The sequence below is a fragment of the Trachypithecus francoisi genome, unplaced genomic scaffold, assembly GCF_009764315.1.
Source record: "Trachypithecus francoisi isolate TF-2019V2 unplaced genomic scaffold, Tfra_2.0 Lachesis_group9, whole genome shotgun sequence".
Taxonomy (NCBI): Eukaryota; Metazoa; Chordata; class Mammalia; order Primates; family Cercopithecidae; genus Trachypithecus; species Trachypithecus francoisi.
Window position 1 is genome coordinate 28,481,744 of NW_022681474.1, and position 21,473 is coordinate 28,503,216.

Genomic DNA, 21,473 nt, shown 5'->3' on the forward strand with positions numbered 1-21,473 from the left:
CGTATTGACCTTTTATTGCTGACTGATTTTAGCCATCAGTACTCTTCATAATGCTTTGATATTAAGTTGAATGAATTCCTTTTGCGGGTTTGTAGCTTAATGACAAAGTTTCTCTCCTGTCTCACAGAACATCTTTGTTATTCTAATGAGGAAACTATCGTTACACATTGGATTTGTACCCTAGTAGTTACATTATTTTGTTTAAAAGCTTGGCAAGTTAGAATCTTTCATTTTTCTTATGTTGGTTTTATGCTAAACATATGCTACATTATTGTAGTAATATGTCAAGTTAATTCACAGTAACATAATAAGCCTTGTTGTATATTAGTACATTATTATTTAATGTAAGTGCCTTCAAGCTTGGTGTCATTCAGTTCATGAGTAAGTCATGAATAGAAGTTGCCTGGAGTCCAGCTCCTGAGCACTAGCCCCAGTATGGAAAATTACCCTTTGGTCTTCAATTGAAACTATGGAAGGAGGCTGGGTGCGGTGGCTCACGCCTATAATCCCAGCACTTTGGGAGGCCGAGGTGGGCAGATCACGAGGCCAGGAGATCGAGACCATCCTGGCTAACAAGGTGAAACCCCGTCTCTACTAAAGATACACAAAATTAGCTGGGTGTGGTGGTGGGTGACAGTAGTCCCAGCTACTCGGGTGGCTGAGGCAGGAGAATGGCGTGAACCCAGGAGGCGGAGCTGGCAGTGAACCAAGATCACGCCACTGCACTCCAGCTGGGGTGACAGAGCAAGAATCCATCTCAAAAAAAAAGAGGAAGGAATGATTATTAGACACATGTGGTTTTCAGTTGTGGTACCAGACCATTTTAATCCACCTTGGGTAAGATATTTAAACCTTAAAGATTCTTACAGGATCTTGGCTCTGTAATACATTATAGGTAGGATTTGAAACAGTTTACTTAACCTCTCTGCACCTCTGTTTTTCATCTTTAAAATGAAATAGCATTAGTACCTACCTATCAATTAAGACAAGATATGTACAGTATATACCACAATGAATGGCATATAGTAAGAAATCCATAAGTTTAAGCCATTAGTAGTAATAGTAATATTAATAGTTGATTAGAAATAACATATAGCACAGTACCTGGGATATTGAAGATGTTCAATAAATGGTAGATACTATTTATTGATGTGTGTCCAGTGCCCAAAACTCAGTGGACATGTGTGTCAGTGCCGTTGCTGCCCATAAATAGAAGGACCTCAGGATCTTAGCAGATGTGGAAACTTAGCTAGTTCTTAAAACCATTTGTTCTGCTCTCATAATTGTGTAAGCCTCTCCTTCAGGCCCTTCGGGGAGAACTACTTAAGAGTAACTAATTGGTAGATGGCACCACCATGTTGCATAATATCAAGGGATATCATTCACGGTGTATTCTATGGAGCTGAGTGCAAGAACACAGTTCATATAGAATAACACGTGAACATAACCCTCTGGAGTTACACAATGAGGCCCTGAGCTTGTAACCACAGAAATAATCCTGTTAATGCTTACTGAAATATTGTAGGATGCATTCTAAGAAATAGCATAGTCAGGATTATATTTAAGGCATGCTGTGAATTAAGTAATTTTTCCCCCTAAGGAACTATGATAATTTTACAACTTTGCTTATTGGGGAAAAGCATTCCAAATTCCAAATTCACAATCAAGTGGAAATATAACTCAGTTATAGTTTGAGCACAGCTGTCTTTAATTTATAACACTTTTTCCATTTTTATGTTTTTTCTTTCACCTAATTTAATTGCATTTTTAAGTTCCAGAGGAGCTTTGAGTGACCTATGAATATGAAAATATTAGACCTGTGATTGATGGAAGAATTCTTAATAGGTACCTTTACAAATTATAAACTTAATTGCACTGTTATCAATCAGGGTACTGAACAGAAAGAACAAGCTCAAGGGTTTTAACTGAGAAAACTGTTTACAGAAGTCACATGAGCATTGAAGAGCCAAGAATGAATGGTGAGATGCCCATGGACTAACAGGGGTGAGGAGCCATGGCTGCCTTCCTGTCTGCAGGCAGAGGGAGGGGCAGCACTAGTGCCTGGTGCCAGCTGCAGCTGTGGATCAGGGGCTGCCTGTCGAGAGCTATGGCCTTAATGGGATGCAGCCGTTCAGGGAGAGAGCAAGGGGATAACATCCCAGCCTCTCTCTCCTCCCTCCGCCTGTTTCCTGCCTGTGCTTCCTATTGGCTGAACCCATATGGAAACCAGAGAGCAAGGGAGTCCAGGGATTGCAGGCTGTAAGGATTGGCCTTTGGGGTCCCAGAGCAAGACAAAGAAGAGTGTAGAATGATCTGAGGAGTAGGGAAGAATCAGAGCAGACGCGTATCTTTTTTTGATGAACTCACCCTTTCTTTTAAGACATTTTGTTCTTTTCTTCACTTTTTGCCTCTGGCAATGTCATCCCAGCTCAATCTCTGACCACATTTATTTTTAGATTACCTTTCTAACGATGATGGTACTATCTTATAACCTGTGACTTAAATTCCTTTCTAAACATTGATAGTTTTCAAGGAGAAAATTTTAAAAGAGGCTACTTAATTTCAAGAATAAAATGAACCTATTGAAGGCAATGCTAGATAATTCTCATAAATACAAATTATAGCTATTTCCACTGCAGTTTCCTCCTGTTACTACAGTTTAGTTCAGCAGGCATTGATTGCATTTCTCTCATGTCCCCAGCACTTAACAGGACTCTATAGGAGACATAAATAAGTGGCAGACATGGTGCTCTCCATTGTGGAGAAAGGGAAATGTATTTATGGAGCAGTTACTCTATGTCAGTCACTGTGCTAAACACCTTATAGTCAGTATCTCTTTTAATTCTTGCAGTCATGTGACAGGGTGTCATCTTCTCTTTTAAAAGTGAGAAACTAAGAGAATTGTAATAAGTTGCTTAATGTCAAAAAGTTAGCAATGAATGAGTTGGAGTTTGAAGCCTCGTCCTTCTGTCTGACTCCAAAGCCCACCATTCATCCATCCATTCATCCATCCATCCATCCATCATCTATCCATCCATCTATTTGACACATATTTATTGAGTGCCTACTGTATGCTAGGCACAGGAGACATAAAGCCAAGTAAGGCAGGATTCTTGTGGTAACACAGCTCACAGTATGATATAAAACTTGCTGATCACTCATGGTTTCTAGCCTCTCATGAAAGTAAGAAATGAGTTCATCTGCTAAGATTCAGCAGGTAGATAGCAAGAGAAGGGGACTGAGGAGACTGCATATCCAGGAGGAGAGAGTTTACAAGGTGGGAGCTGTGATTAAAAAGGAAAAACTCAAAGTGTTGCTTTATGGATACCCTGTAGTGCCTTAAGAATGCAAAACTTCATTAGTAGCTTTCTAAGTCTGATTGCTGGCCACTTCATTGAATATTCAAAGGTTTCACAGGAATTAAGCTACACCCTTGTGAGTACTTTGCCACCATTTGAGGCTGTCAAAGGCATTGGCTGCACAGGTAATCCCCAGGATGCAAAGCAGGTGAACACACATATGAGACAGCCCTGAGGGCTTTCCTGCAAGCAGCTGAGTGGAACTCACTCTGAAGAAGTGTTAGAAGATCCACAAGTAGGAATGAGGCCACAATCAGAGAAATGATATTTGGTAACTTGTAAGACCCTCTGTCTGTCCTCAGGCAGTCCTGACCTGGGAACCCCTGGAAACATTAGCAAGTGTGGGATACCGTAGTGCTCTGTGTTCTTAAGCACAGCTTGATATGGTTAGGGACCCCGGGTAAGCTTTGGAGGTGTGTTCTTTTCCTGTTTCTTTAACTTTCTGATTGTCCGTTGAAGGTCAGTATATTCCCCAACGTTTCTCCAGGTCTTTTCAAATTATAATTCCTAATAAATGTAAACTGATGAAAAGAAATCATTAATATTGTGTGTCTAAGTTTTAACACTTAACTGATGCGATGTACAATTAGTGTACATTGTTAACAATCACAAATGTTAACACTTAACTGATACAAATGTGATTGTGGTTAACACTTAACTGATACAATGTACAATTAGTGTATATTGTGAACAATGTAGTAGTGTTAACAATCACAATTGCACTGTATTAGTTAATGTTAGCAATCACATTGTTAGCACTTAACTGATACAATGTATAATTAGTGAAGTGCACAATCAGTGTGCTTCCTTAGAAGAAAGCAAACTGAATTATATGCTGTGTCAGTCGTAGAGAAATTTTTATTATTCTGTGGTGAAAAAAGACAAGAACTAAAGGAAACTTTCACTTTTGTTCTAACTTTAGTTGTAGGCCATGTTGGTGTTTCTTGCATTATCACTGGTGACTGCAACAAGTAACAGAATAGGATGAGTTCTGAAGGAAGGGTGTGCCAGTTCTCACTTCAGCACCCAGCCTCTGGACCACCCCTTTTCTTTAAACCTTCATTGTCTTTGCCCCATGACTAGATTCTCCTGATTCCTCTCCTACCTCCCTGAATTCTTCTTCTGTTTTAGATGTATCCATCCAGTCTCACACTGTGTATTTACCAAATATTTGACCCTGCGGCTTTTCTCTTTTGTTCTCTACACTCGCTCACTTCACAAATTGTTCTGACATTATGGCCTCAACAGAGAGCCCTACATGATTGACACCCAAAGACATACTTCTCCCCCTCTCTTAAAACTGAAAAATGTTTACATTTTTTAAAAATTTCCAGCTACCCACATATCCTGCTACCATCTCAAATTCAACTGAATACACATCTCAAATCTATTTATTTTCCCATAGCCCCTTTCTTTTGGAATGGGACTATCCCTCCCTAATTATATAAGACCCCCCCCCCGACTCTCCCTTCACTCGGGAGAGTTTCAGTGCAGAATGCATACTAACCAATAGCATTGTTACCTTTCTCTTCAGAAAATGTCTTCCTTCCTTTTGAAATACTAAGGAAGAACAGAGCTCTGCATTATTCACCTTATCAAGCTCTACCCTTTCATATTAAGTATTTCAATTTGTTAACTTTCAAGAAATACCAAAGAGAGTACCTTCAGTAGTTATTAGTGTGTCACAAGTATCAAATCTTTAATGTTATTTTAAACCTACATGAGTGATGTGTTGGAGTCCTTATTGAGCTTCTGTAAAAAATTATTCTTGGAATGGCTTTTGGCAGAACGTTGGATCAAAACTAGAGATTATAAAATAAAGCCACAGTTGTTCTGAAACTCCAAATTTTACTGCATTATTGGAAGAGTAAATACATATGGATATATTTGAGTTACTGTTGATTCTGAGGAAAACTTCTACATACTGAAAGAATGAATAATCTCTAAAGAGAGCAACAGTAAATTTCCATCTCCACTGAGATGATACTGCATCATGTACAGGGGGAGAAGACCCTGGAAGGTTTTTAAGTCCTTTCTTACCTTTTAAGTAAAATAGTTTATGTATAATTATGCATATCATGAAGTGGGCTTTTTTCTGTTTCATGTACTTCATATGGAAAAGAATTCAAAGACCCCTCTGTTCTACTAAAAATAAGTTTAATAATAATAATTCCTTTTCTGAAAATATTTCATTGGCCCCTAAGTTTGCTGATAAAGGCTGTGGAGGGGGTGAAGGAAAGGAGCAGGGTGAGAGGGGATACAAGCTGCCCCTGAAGTTTCCATCTTGGGTGTGATGAGTTTAGGACCCAGAGCACAGTTCAGGCCACTGCCAAGAGTGGCAGGAAGGGGAGTATCCACAACAATTTAGTGTCTCCTGCCCCAATCCCTATGGTGACATGCAAAACTTTGTGGTGGGATGAGAGTTTTATACCAACGGAAAGAGAAGGAACAATAGAAAGAAGTGAAGACAGCAAGGCCTTCTGGTTGAGACATTAGAATTAATTTAACCACTGTAAGAAGAATCCTACCCTGTCCCAACCTGTGAGCCTGGTGAGCCTGGTGATAATGGAGTGAACAGTCAAGTGAAGTTTGAGGACCACCCTCAAACAGGAGGAGGATCTAGTAGGAGGACGAGAAGGGGAATGCCACAGGGAGATGCAAACCCCAGGGTGTCCCAATTGACCACTAGTTTCATCAAGAGTGGAAGTAAAACAGGGCAGTAGAGATGGGGAAACTATAGAGCAGGAGGTTCATCCTCTGCTATTTCAGCAGAGAGCCTGAAAGTGTGGTCTTTCCCTGGAGCCCACTAGAGCAGAAAGAAGACATGAGGGAAGGAGGAGAGGAGACCCCAAGGTCCAAGAAATTATGTTGTGAAACATCCTGAAGTGGAAACGTACCTTGTTGTAATCCATATTCCCTTAATGACATTATTGCAGCATCTGGAAAATGCTATTTATACTACTTAGAACCACAGAATCATGGGATTTGAGGCTTATAAGAAAGAGATTCCTCATACAAGTAAGAAAACTAAGCCTCAGAAAGACAATATTCAAAGGTGGTTAAAAGCATGGGCTTTGGAGTCAAACAGACCTGATTCAAATCCATATTAATTATCAACTCTGTGGCTTTGGGGGAGATTGATAGCTCTAATCCTCAGTTTCCTTCTACATAAAATAGGAAACACATGCCCATCTCAGGGGCCTACGATGGGTTAATGAGATAATGTAGCACTTATAACCATTGGCATGGCTGTATACATTATTCTTTTTTCTGTCTGCTCCACTGGCATGTAAACTCCAACGAGTTAGGGATTTTTGACAGTTTTGCTTCTGCTATATCCCCAGTGCCTGGAACAGTGCCTGGAAGTCACTCACAAATGTATATTGAATGATTCCTATGAAGCGATTAAGATAATGTCTGGAATTTAATGACAGTGGTTGTTGAAAATAATGACAACAATAACGACCACAGAAAGCCAAAATGCAGTATTCAGAAAAGCCCATATTAGCACTCACAGTCATTGTTCAAATAATTATATTGTCAAGTAACTTAAACAATAAATATTCTTACTAACTCCCTTACTGAAAATATCTTTTTTTCCAGTGGAGAAAAAAATTTTCATATATTTTACTACATTTATGCTGGTTTGGCTGAAAAAAAGAAACTAGCCCATTACAAACTACCTGAAAATAAGCCTCCCAGGTAATCTACCAGGTTGTACTTTCATCAATAATATTTTCACTTTTCACTTAATTTTAGACTTTTATCCTTCCTTTTATATATTTTTTAGGTACCTACAAAATGACCACCTCAGAACAGTACAAGACATCATGAATAATAGTTTATATAAATCCCAGTATGAATTAATTGAGCAATGTTTCAAAGTCATAGGTTTTACAATGGAGGTAAGTATGAAAGACACTTGAACCTCTTTAGAAAGGATCTTTTTATCATCATTAATGTTAAGAGCATTTATTGAGTGATTAATATATACCAGCATAAGTGCTTTACATATATTAGAACAGCCTTATGAAATAACTGGAAATATAAAATTTACTTTATAAGTGAAGAAATAGTGTGGCCTTGAGATATAATTGAATTTAGTTTTGTTCTTAATCTTTTATTTTACTTATACTTACATTTCCCATATACATATATGGGAAATATATATAAACATATATATATAATTTTACATAAATGCATAAATGTGCATGTTCTTTTTAGTGCAATCTTTTAAATAACTTTATTAAGATATAATTTACATACAATATAATTCACCTATTTAAAGTGTATATTTCAGTGACTTTTAGTATATTCATAGAGATGTGTATTCATGACCATAATCATTTATAGAATATTTTCATAAATTTTTCACCCCAAAAAGAAATATGGTAGCAATTAGCATATTTCTGACTCAATTCTGACTTCATCCCTACTTTCTATCACTATAAATCTGCTTTTTCTGGACATTTTACATACATGGGATCATATAATATGTGATCCGTTGTGACTGGTTTATCTCACTTAGCATAATGTTTGCAAGGTTCATCCATTTTTGTAGCATGTATCAGTACTTCTTTTTTTGTTGTTAAATAATATTTCATTTTATGGGTATACTTCATGTTATTTGCCCATTCATTAGTTGATGGGCAACATTTAGGTTGTTTTCGGTTGTCTATTATGAATAATGCTGCTATGAACATTCATGTACAACTTTTTGTGTGGACGTAAGTGTTCATTTATCTTTGATATATACCTAGCAGTGCAAATGCTGAATAGGGTAACTCTGTGTTTAACTTTTTCACTAAATTGTTCAACTGTTTTCCAAAATCGCTGCACCATTTTACATTCCCACCAGCACTGCATGAAGTTTCCAATTTCTCCACATCTTCACCAACACTTATTGTTATCTGTCATTTTGATTATAGTGATTCCAGTGGATGTGAAGTGGTATCACTTGAGGGTTTAGTTGAATTTACCTAATAACTTATGATGCTGAACTTCTTTTTCATGTACTTATTGGTCATCTGTGGATCTTTTTTGGAGAAATGTCTGTTCAGATCCTTCGCATGTTTTCTAATTGGGTTATTGTCTTTTTATTATTGAGTTGTAGAAATTTTTTATATTCTAGGTACTAGCTCCTTATCAGATATCTGATTTGCAAAAAAAAAAAAAAAAAAAAAGAAAAAATCTCCTATTTGTTATATTTTCCCTTTCTTGATGGTGTCCTTTGAAGCACAAAAGTTTTTAAATTTTATGAAGTTCAGTTTATCTATTTTTTCTTTTATTGCTTATGATTTTAGTGTTATATAGAAAACCAAGCTCACAAAGATTTATGCCTAAGCTTTCTTCTTATAGTTGTATAGTTTTAGCTCTTACATTTAGGTCATTGTTCCATTTTGAGTTAGTTTTTGTGCATATTGTGAGGTAGGGATCTAACTTCATTTTTTTGCTTCTGGACATTCAGTGTACCAGCAACGTTGTTGGCAAGATTATTCTTTCCCCATTGTTCTTGGTCAAATATCAATTAACCACAAATATATAGGTTTATTTCTGGACTCTCAATTCTATCTCATTGATTTATATATTTATCCTTATACTGGTATCACACATGAGTATCATAGCTATGTAATAAGTATTGAGATTAGGAAGCATTAAACCCTTCTACAACTTTGTTCTTTTTATTATTATACTTTAAGTTCTAGGGTACATGTGCATAACGTGCAGGTTTGTTACATATGTATACTTGTGCCATGTTGGTGTGCTGCACCCATCAACTTGTCAGCACCCATCAATTCATCATTTATATCAGGTATAACTCCCAATGCAATCCCTCCCCCCTCCCCCCTCCCCATGATAGGCCCCGGTGTGTGATGTTCCCCTTCCCGAGTCCAAGTGATCTCATTGTTCAGTTCCCACCTATGAGTGAGAACATGCAGTGTTTGGTTTTCTCTTCTTGTGATAGTTTGCTAAGAATGATGGTTTCTGTTTTGACGAACGGAGGCAAGATGGTGCATTTCCGGGTTTTTCATCACCAACTTTTCCCCGTGTGCGCGAGGATGCAGCTGGCGCCCGGGAAGGTGCAGACCAACCAGGCATGCGCCAGGTGATGTCAATCCGAAGAGATCAAGATTTACCTGGTGGCACCTGCGGCGCCTTCCCCCCACCCCCCCACGCGTCCGTGCCCCGCCTATTGCCCTTCCACTCCTAGAAAAGCCACTCCCGGCAGATGCACGGGGCGGGCTTCCTCAGCCCCTACCTTTGTCGGGACTGCATTAGGAACTCTGCCCGAGAGCTCTACTGGGTGACTCTCTCGGCCTCCTTTGCTGGAGGCCAACAGACTTCACCCCCATACCTTTTTCTCTGGAGCTAGATGACCAAAGAATAAATTTGCAGTTTTGCTTTTAGCCTTGCCTACTCGCTGGTTCTTTTGTGCTCGCTCTGGTGGTCTTAGAAAAACAAATCAGTTTCCAGCTGCATCCATGTCCCTACAAAGGACGCAAACTCATCCTTTTTTATGGCTGCATAGTATTCCATGGTGTATATGTGCCACATTTTCTTAATCCAGTCTGTCACTGATGGACATTTGGGTTGATTCCAAGTCTTTGCTATTGTGAATAGTGCCGCAATAAACATACGTGTGCATGTGTCTTTATAGCAGCATGATTTATAACCCTTTGGGTATATACCCAGTAGTGGGATGGCTGGGTCATATGGTACATCTAGTTCTAGATCCTTGAGGAATCGCTATACTGTTTTCCATAATGGTTGAACTAGTTTACAATCCCACCAACAGTGTAAAAGTGTTCCTATTTCTCCACATCCTCTCCAACACCTGTTGTTTCCTGACTTTTTAATGATTGCCATTCTAACTGGTGTGAGATGGTATCTCATTGTGGTTTTGATTTGCATTTCTCTGATGGCGAGTGATGAGCATTTTTTCATGTGTCTGTTGGCTGTATGAATGTCTTCTTTTGAGAAATGTCTGTTCATATCCTTTGCCCACTTTTTGATGGGGTTGTTTTTTCTTGTATATTTGTTTGAGTTCTTTGTAGATTCTGGATATTAGCCCTTTGTCAGATGAGTAGATTGCAAAAATTTTCTCCCATTCTGTAGGTTGCCTGTTCACTGTGATGGTAGTTTCTTTTGCTGTGCAGAAGCTCTTTAGTTTAATTAGATCCCATTCGTCAATTTTGGCTTTTGCTGCCATTGCTTTTGGTGTTTTAGACATGAAGTCCTTGCCCATGCCTATGTCCTGAATGGTATTACCTAGGTTTTCTTCTAGGGTTTTTATGGTATTAGGTCTAACATTTAAGTCTCTAATCCATCTTGAATTAATCTTCGTATAAGGAGTAAGGAAATGATCCAGTTTCAGCCCCAAATCTCCTTAAGCTGACAAGCAACTTCAGCAAAGTCTCAGGATACAAAATTAATGTGCAAAAATCACAAGCATTCTTATACAACAGTAACAGACAAACAGAGAGCCAAATCATGAATGAACTTCCATTCACAATTGCTTCAAAGAGAATAAAATACCTAGGAATCCAACTTACAAGGGATGTCAAGGACCTCTTCAAGGAGAACTACAAACCACTGCTCAGTGAAATAAAAGAGGACACTAACAAATGGAAGACCATACCATGCTCATAGATAGGAAGAATCAATATCGTGAAAATGGCCATACTGCCCAAGGTTATTTATAGATTCAATGCCATCCCCATCAAGCTACCAATGAGTTTCTTCACAGAATTGGAAAAAACTGCTTCAAAGTTCATATGGAACCAAAAAAGAGCCCGCATTGCCAAGACAATCCTAAGTCAAAAGGACAAAGCTGGAGGCGTCATGCTACCTGACTTCAAACTATACTACAAGGCTACAGTAACCAAAACAGCATGGTACTGGTACCAAAACAGAGATATAGACCAATGGAACAGAACAGAATCCTCAGAAATAATACCACACATCTACAGCCATCTGACTGATCTTTGACAAACCTGAGAGAAACAAGAAATGGGGAAAGGATTCCCTATTTAATAAATGGTGCTGGGAAAATTGGCTAGCCATAAGTAGAAAACTTTGTTCTTTTTTTAAAGTATGTTTTGGCTTTTCAAGATTGGCCCCTTAAACTTTAATATAAATTTGAAGGATCAGCTTGTCAATTTCTAGCACCTTTAAAGAAATTTTTTTTGTTCAGCTCTCTCTTCCCCATCTTACCTCCTTAAATCTACATCTGCTCTCTTTCTCCTCCCCTAGCTAATGGACGTATACATGATCCAACATTCCATATTTACTTACCTAGTCCTAGAGTCTTGTTTATAGATACACACACACACACACACACACACACACACATGCAAATGTGTACACATGCATATATTTGGTGAGATGATCATTCTTTTATTAATATGGGATTATATTACACACACTTTTCTATATCTGATTTTTCTTACTCAGCAATGCCTGTGAAAATCCCTTCAAATTACCTAATATATCACTGAATCACCTCTTTTAAAGGTAGTAAAATGTTCTACAGTGTGTACTACCATAGTTTATTCAGCCATTCACCATGACTGGGTATATAAACTATAAATGTTTCTGGATCTTGCAACCATGAGCAAAGCTGAAGTATGTCCTTATTGACTTGTTCATTTCTTTCTATGAAATAGCTTCCTAGTAGTGGAATTTCTGGGTTAAAAGGTACATATATTTTAAATTTGAATAGAACTTGCAAGATTGCCTTCCAATAATTCTGTAGCACTTCACATTTCCACCAACGATACATATTAATATATTAATACCCTTCCCTTCCTCATTCCTGCCAGCAATGTGTTGTGGCTTTTTAAATATTTCCTAGTCTGGTGGGTGAAAGTAACATCTCATTTTAAATATGCATATCCTTGACAAATAATATATTTGAACATCTTTCCATTTGTTTGCTAGCTGCTTAGATTTACTCTTATGAATTGTATATTTATATTGTTGCCCCTTTTATTGAATTATTTAGATGCTTTATGTCAATTTGTAAGGGCTCGTTGATTATAGACATATGTTTCTATCATTTGTGTTATAAATGTTTCTTTATAGTTGTATAATTTGTGACTTTTTGTCATATTACCATAATGAAGTTTTAAATGTTTGTTTATTCAAACAAATTTACCTTTTTGTTCATAACATCTAGGTCTCTAGTTTTGGTTAAAAAGTTTTCCCCTAACTCTAGGTTGTACGTGTAGTCTCCTAGATTTTCTTGAAAGTGAAAAAAAAAAATTTATCTTTAATCCATTTGAAATTTATTTTATGGTACCAGATGGAGCACTACTTTTCTTTTATTCCAGATGGAGAGCCAGAATTGACTTATCCTATATTAAGGCCTTATATGACATGTAATCTATTTTTGATGCCTCTATTTTAGCTATCAATCTATGTTTTCTATTTCTATAGCAGTATTCGGTTGACTTGATTACAGTGGTTTGATTCTGTGTTTTCCTAGTAAGGCTATTCCTGCTCTCACTTTCTTCTTTTCCATACTTTGCTTAGCTATTGTTTAGCATTGCTTGTCCATACAAACTGTAAGATCAATGTGTTCAATTCCAACAACCCCATTTGGACTTTTAATTAGAATCGTATTGAATTTATATATTAGTTTTTGGAGCACTGTCATTTTCTTTTTTTTTTTTTTTTTTTTGAGACGGAGTCTCGCTCTGCCGCCCAGACTGGAGTGCAGTGGCCGGATCTCAGCTCACTGCAAGCTCCGCCTCCCGGGATTACGCCATTCTCCTGCCTCAGCCTCCCGAGTAGCTGGGACTACAGGCGCCCGCCACATCGCCCGGCTAGTTTTTTGTATTTTTAGTAGAGACGGGGTTTCACCATGTTAGCCAGGATGGTCTCGATCTCCTGACCTCGTGATCCGCCCGTCTCGGCCTCCCAAAGTGCTGGGATTACAGGCTTGAGCCACCGCGCCCGGCCTTGTCATTTTCATATGTATGTCTTCTCACCCCAAATTATGAAATGACTTATGTACTTTTTGTCATATGATTTTGTTTGTTTAGATGCTGTTTTGGGTTTTTAATAATAATCTATAGCTATATTCATCTAGAACTTGCATCTTATTTTTAAATTTATTAACAACTATGTTAAGGTTTTTATTATAAGTAAAATGAATTTTCCATTGGTAGAATTTTTGAGATATATAATCATGCCATTAGCAAAAAGAAGAGTTTTACCCCTTTCATGTTATATCAGTCATTTATTTTTCTTTTTTGTACTTAGATCATCTAAGACTAGTCTAAGTCAATATTAAGTAATAATGATTATAGTTGGCCTCTCAGTCTAGTTTCTGATTTTAAATGGTTTTAGTGTTTTGCTATTTTTTAAAAAAGAATATTTATCATAATTAATTTCCTTTTATTGCTGTTTTACTTAGGGTTGTTATTAGGAATTCTGCTGAATTTTACCAAATATTTTTTTCAGCAGCTATTGATATAATCGTATTTTTTCCTATGGCAGTTTGTTGATGTCTCCTTATTATGTTGATAGATTTCTTAATATTTAAACATCCTTACATTTCTGGAATAAGCCCAATAAAGTCCATCTATATTACCTTTTTGATAAATTTCTGTATCTATGAGCTAGTGTTTTATTTAGAATTTTTGCATCTATATATTTAGCAGTGAAATTTATCTAGTGATTTTGTTTTCTTTTATATCAAATTTGATTATTAAAGTTATACCACTGAGCTTTTTTCATTTTTTGTTTGGCCTATATGAGTTAAAATCAGTTCCCAATGTTCTCTGAAGATAAGAAGCACCTCGACACACATACGTGAGACCTACTGTATAGAAATTTCTGAGAGAGATCTAGTATTACAGCATCCCATTAATTCTTATCATTAGAGAAGATTGAGGACAATGTCTTTTAAAACCTTAAAGATTAGGGGCCGGGCGCCGTGGCTCACGCCTGTAATCCCAGCACTTTGAGAGGCCAAGGCGGGTGGATCATGAGGTCAAGAGATCGAGACCATCCTGGCCAACATGGTGAAACCATGTCTCTATTAAAAATACAAAAAAATTAGCCGGGCATGGTGGCAGGCACCTGTAATCCCAGCTACTTGGGAGGCTGAGGCAGGAGAATCGCTTGAACCTGGGAAGCAGAGGTTGCAGTGAGCCAAGATCACGCCATTGCACTCCAGCCTGGGCAAAAAGAGTGAAACTCCATCTCAAAAAAAAAAAAAGAAAGAAAGATAGATTAGGGTAAAACTCAACTGTGTCTGACCCTTGGACCTTTTTGATACTGAGTCTTTAATTACCTTTCTGATTCTTCTATGAAAATTATCTTTTTGAATTAGTTTTTCTCTTTTGGGTTATTTGTATTTTGCTAAGAAATTATCATGAAATCTTATGCCATAGATTTTCTTGCTGAATTTTCTTAAGATACTTTAAATTAATGCCATATCTCTGGCTTTGTTTCCTTTCTCATTCTAATGAGAAATTCTCATTTTTGCCCTTACTCTCTTTTATCTTTAACTGGGTTTACAGGGGGTTTTGAATATTAAAAAAAAGAAAAAGGCAAAACCACAACAGCTATTGGATGCATTTTACCCATCTGATAAATGTTTTCATGTCTGTATTATTGGTTTTAATTTGATTTTTATATTTTTATTATTCATTTGTTTCTTCTGTTCTTTTTTTTTTTTTTCAAAGAGAATACTTGGTTCCTGTATTTCTTTACATATGTCATTGAGTAATGAAAGCATTTAAGGCTAGAAATTTATCACCAAGTAATAAACACTTCCTTATGTCCCATAGGTTGTATTTTTTAATTTTTGTAACAAAGTATCATGTTTAATAGGGACTCCTAAGGTTTTTGGAGAAACTTTCAGACTTCGCTGGTAATAGTTTATTGTTTGCTACATTGATTCAGCGTGTGTGATGAAAGAAGATTTTACTCTGAATGTGAATCAGGCTTTTAGATGAACTCTTTCTGGAATTTTAGATGAACTCTTTCTGCAGTTCGTTGAATTTTGATTTCATTTTCATAAATGACACTCCTGCAGCTTTAAACAGTCAATGTGTCTGCTTAAGAAGTTTACCAGCATCCTTTGGGTTATCAGATCTCTACTAAGAGCTTAAGCTAAAACAAACAAACAAAAAACTAATTCTTCAATTATTCTCAAAAAATTAAAAAATTTAATCAGCAATATATAAAATGTAGACATGCTAATAGAAGTGAAACTTTATAAAAAATATTCAAATTGTATACTATGAAATTATTGAATCTAATGATTTTGTAGTCTGTTTTTAAGGCACTGTTGACTCCCTTCCAAAATGGAAGACTATCAGCAGCAACTTTAGTTCCATGATCCATCTGCTTGCCAAAAGTAATATTTGTAAAGATGTAAGTGCTTTTGGTATATTCTCCAAATAGGGAACTTCTGCTGTTGGTGACTCTGAAGACAGGAGTCTCTCAGTCTTACCTTCTCTTTGAAAGCTTTTGGCTCCATCTTGAGTATCCTTGCTGCAGGCTTACAGGAGGTGGGGACTGGGGGATGTTTTCAAGACCTTGCCCCTAGAAGATAAGTGTGATCTTACCAGCTGGGTGAGGTTGGAGAAGCAGAGTAAATGGATTTTATTTTGATTGGAATTAGGGCCCTGCCTTACAAGGGAGGTTTAGGTAAATCCAGTGCCGTCTTTGTCCATCAAGATCTTAGAAATCTTCACTGATCCATCTCCCCAAAGCTAACTTTATCACCCAGAGATGTTCCAGACAGTTATTTGGTAGAACAAGAATACATAGATTCAAATGGAATTCCAATTATTTAGTTCAGCACTATCTTATTTAATAAGGACTTCTTGAAAGAGAGATTTTGTTTTGTACAATCCATCTAAGAATGAAAAATGTAGAATAATTATATGACAAGTTGTCCACTGTAAGAAATGAGAAATAAAAATTACTATGAAAGGAACTTTGTTAGACTTAACTAACAAACCAGACAGTATCTGTAACAATGAATATTTAGATTACAGTACTACCCTCTAATCTGCAGTTTCACTTTCTGCAGTCTCAGCTACCTGTAGTCAACTGCAGTTTGAAAATATTAAACAGAAAATTCTAGAAATAAACAATTTTAAATAGTATGCTGTGCTGAGTAGCATGATGAAATCCCACTCCTTCCATCCTGGTAAGCGAATCTTCTCTTTGTCTAGCATGCCCATGCTGTATAGGCTACTTGCCCCTTAGCCACTTAGTAACCCTGTTGGTTATCAGTTCAAAAATACATAGTACATATAGAGAGAGTTCAGTACTATCTGTGATTTCGGGAATCCACTGGAGGTCTTGGGAGGTATCTCCCATGGTTTAGAGGGGACTACTATAATTTAGTGTGTTGTAGTCAAACAATAGTGGTTGTGAAACATTCCAACTTTTAAAGTAAACTTTTCTAGTATGAGCTTTCTCCTTAACCAAGAGGAATTCAGATTTGATGAAGAGACTCTTTCCTGGATACTTTTACAGGTCCAGAATTTAGAATCTCTCATTGAGTAATCTGAACAAACATTGCTACTCTGTTTCTAGAGGAATTAATTGGTTGTAGGGAAACATAGGTGAGAGTGAGTTTGAGGAGCCAGAGGGAATCTGGAAGACTACTTCCAGCACCAGTCAAGAATTATTAACAAGTCCTCTTGGGACCAGAGGGGGAGTTATTGCAATGAGTTCCCCCAAAGAGTTCTGATTTTACTAGAACATTATGAATTATAAGGACAACAAGAAAGTTGTACTCTAGACTCAATGGCAAGCCAAGATTGAGTGCATCCTTAGGAAGACACTTTACTCACAAAAAGTTGTGAGCTGAAGTTAAATGACTTTTTGGCTTAAAAATAGAGACTCCAACTTGACCATCTTCATTTCTGAATGATGCTTTCTCTCCATTGATTCGTGGACCCCACCTGGAACTTGGGGTTGAGAAGTCAGGCTGTCCACTCTATATCTACTACACTGCAGCTGTAATTTGGGAACTCAATGGTTCTGTGGTCTCTAGGTCAGAAAGGAGATGAATGGGCCCCTTCTCTCTCGATGCACTAGATGGTTTTTAGGCTATAAAATGAAACAAAAATCCATTGTTTAATGCATTTTCTGAGGACTTTTGGAGAAGCTTTCAGACTTTGCTCTTAGCTGTAATTTGTTACAGTGAGACAGTACCTGGTTCTTAAGTGACCAGTATGTGAATCTCATTCCCCCATCTCCCTCCCTCCAAAAAAAATGAAGCAGCAAAGGTTGGCAGGATGTCTGGATTGATATATAAGGACAGGAACATTAACTTGACCATAGCACCGTTTGTCTGAGAGTTGAAAGAAAATGATGAGGAGTGAGTAGGAGTTGAACAATTGAGAGACCACTAAGCATTTAGAACTTATCATGGATACCTCATGTAAAGGATCGAGTGTGCATACCCTTGTACATGCCATGAGGTCTGCGTGGTAGACACCCTATCATGCTGAAATTTGTGCCATTGACCTTTTACCTGATTGTCTTTTGGAAACAAGGTCTAAACTGTAGGACCTGGAGTCAGAGATGACCCCGATATATTTCTGGAAAATCGTTTTATGGGCTTTCTTTCTTTTCTTTCTTTTTCCTGATATATTTCTGGAAAATCATTTTTTGGGTGGGTGGCTCCTTCCTTCCTTTTTTCCCTCCTTCCTTCCTTCCCTTTCTTTCTTGATGGGATCTCTCTGTGTTGCTTAGGCTGGAGTGCAGTAGTGAAATCAGCTCACTGTAATTTCAAACTCCTGAACTCAATCTGTCCTTCCACCTCAGCCTCCTGATTAGCTGGGACTATAGGCGATTACCACCATGCCCAGCTAACTTTTTAAAATATTTTTTTGTAGAGGTGCATCTCACTGTGTTGCCCAAGCTGGTCTCAAACTCCTGGCCTTAAGTGATCCTCTGGCCTCAGCCTCCCAAGTAGCTGGAATTACAGGCATGAGTCGCTGTGCCTGGTGATATTTTTAATACTAGAGAAATAAATGTATTCGTAATGGCTTCAGCTCTGGGAGAGGAACTCCCTGACTCAGAAAGCAGGAGTTTCAGCCATATTTCAGGTGATATGTGGCCCCCACCCAAAGACTACAGTTGAGCTAGGGGCACACTCCCAGGAGACTGACTCCATATGCCACCCTGTTCTAAATATAGTCTCATTCTTATGCTCTAATTCTGATGTCCCAGGCATCATAAATGACCACTTGAATGTTTTGCTCTTGTTAGTCAGCCTAACCCTAATTCTACCCCTACCCCTACCCTTTCCTGGGCATGACCACTTCCAGGTGCATCTTTCCCTGCTGCCAACATTCAGTTTCAAATCTGGCCCCTCCCCTTCCGCTGCATCATTTCCCCTCAGCCCTCCCTAATCTGGTCCTCACCCTTCCCACAGTTTGCACCTATGGAGACAAGCTGATTCAAGCACTCAGTGTCCTGGCTCGTAAAGCAGAGCCAATTTATTTGGGATTCAGTCAATAAAGAAAAAAACAGCAGTCATTCTTTTCCTCAATCCTTGGTCATAAGATCAGTGTTGCTAATGGTAGATGCTCCTTGTGAACTGTGGCCTGGCTCTGTTGGATGCGTGGTTAGGGGAAAACAGGAGCAGCCAGTAGGAGCTCAGGGCATCCTTCTAACTGGAAGATGTATAACAAGCAAGGCAGTGCCTGCTTGTGACCAGGGGCTGGGCCTCTTCCTAGTTCTTTTCCCTGCCTTTTGTCTTCAGAGTTGATCTGCTTCTTAACACATTCACTTTTGCTATCTTACAAGCAAGGATTCATGTTTAATTGGTTTGTTTACTTAGAAGTCCCACTCATTGGAGGCAGTGTTTCACTTATATTTGGCTCAACTACTTTCTCTTGCTTGGTTTAGTAACAATAATGTTTACTAACATTAAAATGAAACGAGTTTTGCAGCTAGCATCTATTGACAAATATAATTTATTTATTTCAAACTGTATATTCCAAATTTAAACATATTCAATGCTTATTGAACATCTAAATGTATAGCGTAGGATAAAGGAAAACATAACATCTGTTTTTTGGATCTGAAGCACAACCACTGCTAGATATTTTGGGAAGACTTTTAGTCCAATTCAAGGTGATTCTCCTAGGGCATGGTGGCCTCCCATCTAAAAGCAGAAACTGTCCCAGTTGGGATTTGGTAGAATTAAACTGCGTGAGTATTTACTTCCTTTTTATCCCCAGTATTGATTTTTTACGCTATTTTATTGGCTTTCTTGGATATGTTCTTTGTCAGTAGCTGCTTCTAATCTATTTTGATAGTAAAAGGCAACTTTTATTATCAAGATAAGTGGCATGATTCTGACATCCTCTAAGCATAGCATGCGGCCTTCACAGTTTACTGCAGCACAATTTGAGTGACTCTCCAATACAGTCTCTCTTTCTCTCACTTTCTTTGCTGATCTCTCTCTCATTGGTATTGACAGCACCCCCAGTGTATGTGTCCCTTTAAATACTCTGAGTTTACAGTTCACGTGTGCATTTGTGATTCAGCACAATGCAAAAGAATGACAGGAAAATCAAAATCAGATATTCTCTAAAAATAACACCATTGGAAATCTCTGAAACCGTTAAACCATATGATTTCCTAAGCCATTTCCCTGCCATAGTTTTAAAATAAATGATTGGTAGTTTGATGATTCATAGTAGTTTGATGATTCAATGAGTAGTTTGTCTCATTTAGAAACAATTTTTACCATATAATGGGAGTTTTGTGGGGGTTTTTTACACAAATTTATATGTCTGATGTCTAAGATGAGAATGCCTTTCTTCTGTTTTAATTGCGCTTTCATTTCTCATGATAGTCTAAAAATCACATGCTAGCATGTTTTCTTTGGATTATTAGTTATGTCTTTAGGGAAGATCAAATAATATTTGTGAAAGAAATTAAATATTTTAAAGCATCACAAAAAGTAATGAATTTCCATGAAATACTCAGTTCATTTTTAAAAATTGGTTTTAGGCCAGGAGCAGTGGCTCACGCCTGTAATCCTAGCACTTTGGGAAACCGAGGCGGGCAGATTGCCTGAGCTCAGGAGTTCGAGACCAGCCTGGGCAATACGGTGAAACCGTCTCTTTTAAAATACAAAAAATTAGCCAGGTGTGGCAGTGTGCACCTGTAATCCCAGCTACTCAGGAGGCTGAGGCAGGAAAATTGCTTGAACGCGGGAGGTGGAGGTTGCAGTGAGCCGAGATTGTGCCACTGCACTCCAGTCTGGGAATAGAGCAAGACTCCTTCTCAAAAAAAAAAAAAAGGTTTTGATCAGAATGGAAGGGTGTGTATATTCCATTTGGTTTGTCATTTGTAATAATTTAAAAATAATTTGATACCTTTTTTTTCATTCAAAAAACAAAAAACAAGTTACAATTCCAGAATGCCATGATTTGGCCAACATTGATGACTTGAACTAAACGACAGGGCCAAGGAGGTAGTTGATAAAATAAAAATAATTCTGTGCTAGGGAGTCAAGATCCCTGGGCTAAAATCCTTGACACTGCTTATTTCTGGCTCTGTGTCCAATAACTAAACTTTCTGGTCTAAGCTTATTTACCAGTAAAAGGAGGGGAAAGGGATAATTAATTTCTGAGTCACTTCCGACTCTATGATTCCATGACTAAAATTGAGGGGCACTTAATTTCCTTCTAGTCTTTGCAGATTGCTCATGCCATTTTATTGCTTTAAGTGTCTGCAGAATTGAACCTAAGAATAGAGAACATATTAATATCTCACGTACCAACAGCTGCAAATGCTGATTGCAAAGCATCTCCTTCTGTCCCATCATTTCTTATCTGCCTGGTATGTGAGTTGCAGTAACATCCCATCCTGGGTCCATTCCTCCCCACACTCCTTCCACCCCAACCTGCCTCCCTGTCCTTTCTCAACAGAAGCATCTGCACCATGGCTTCAAGTAGACTAGATAGTGCCACATCTGCCAGGGATGGGCCACTTTGTTCTGGTCCATGATGACCCCCACCGACTTTGAGGTCTGGTCATTGTCCTCTCTCTTCAGTCCTCTCTCTCATGGGTATCAATTAGGCATCCGGGATAGGTTGAGGCCCTAAGAAATGA

General features: G+C 37.9%; 1 protein-coding gene across 1 annotated transcript in view; it reads left to right on the forward strand.

Moving 5' to 3' along the window:
- MYO3A (myosin IIIA) overlaps positions 1-21,473 on the forward strand; it is a 266,051-nt gene that overhangs the window by 144,281 nt on the left and 100,297 nt on the right. Inside the window, exons 16-17 of the mRNA XM_033208976.1 lie at positions 6,963-7,061; positions 7,150-7,264. Coding sequence (XP_033064867.1) covers positions 6,963-7,061; positions 7,150-7,264 — 214 coding nt within the window. The remainder of the gene's footprint in view (positions 1-6,962; positions 7,062-7,149; positions 7,265-21,473) is intronic.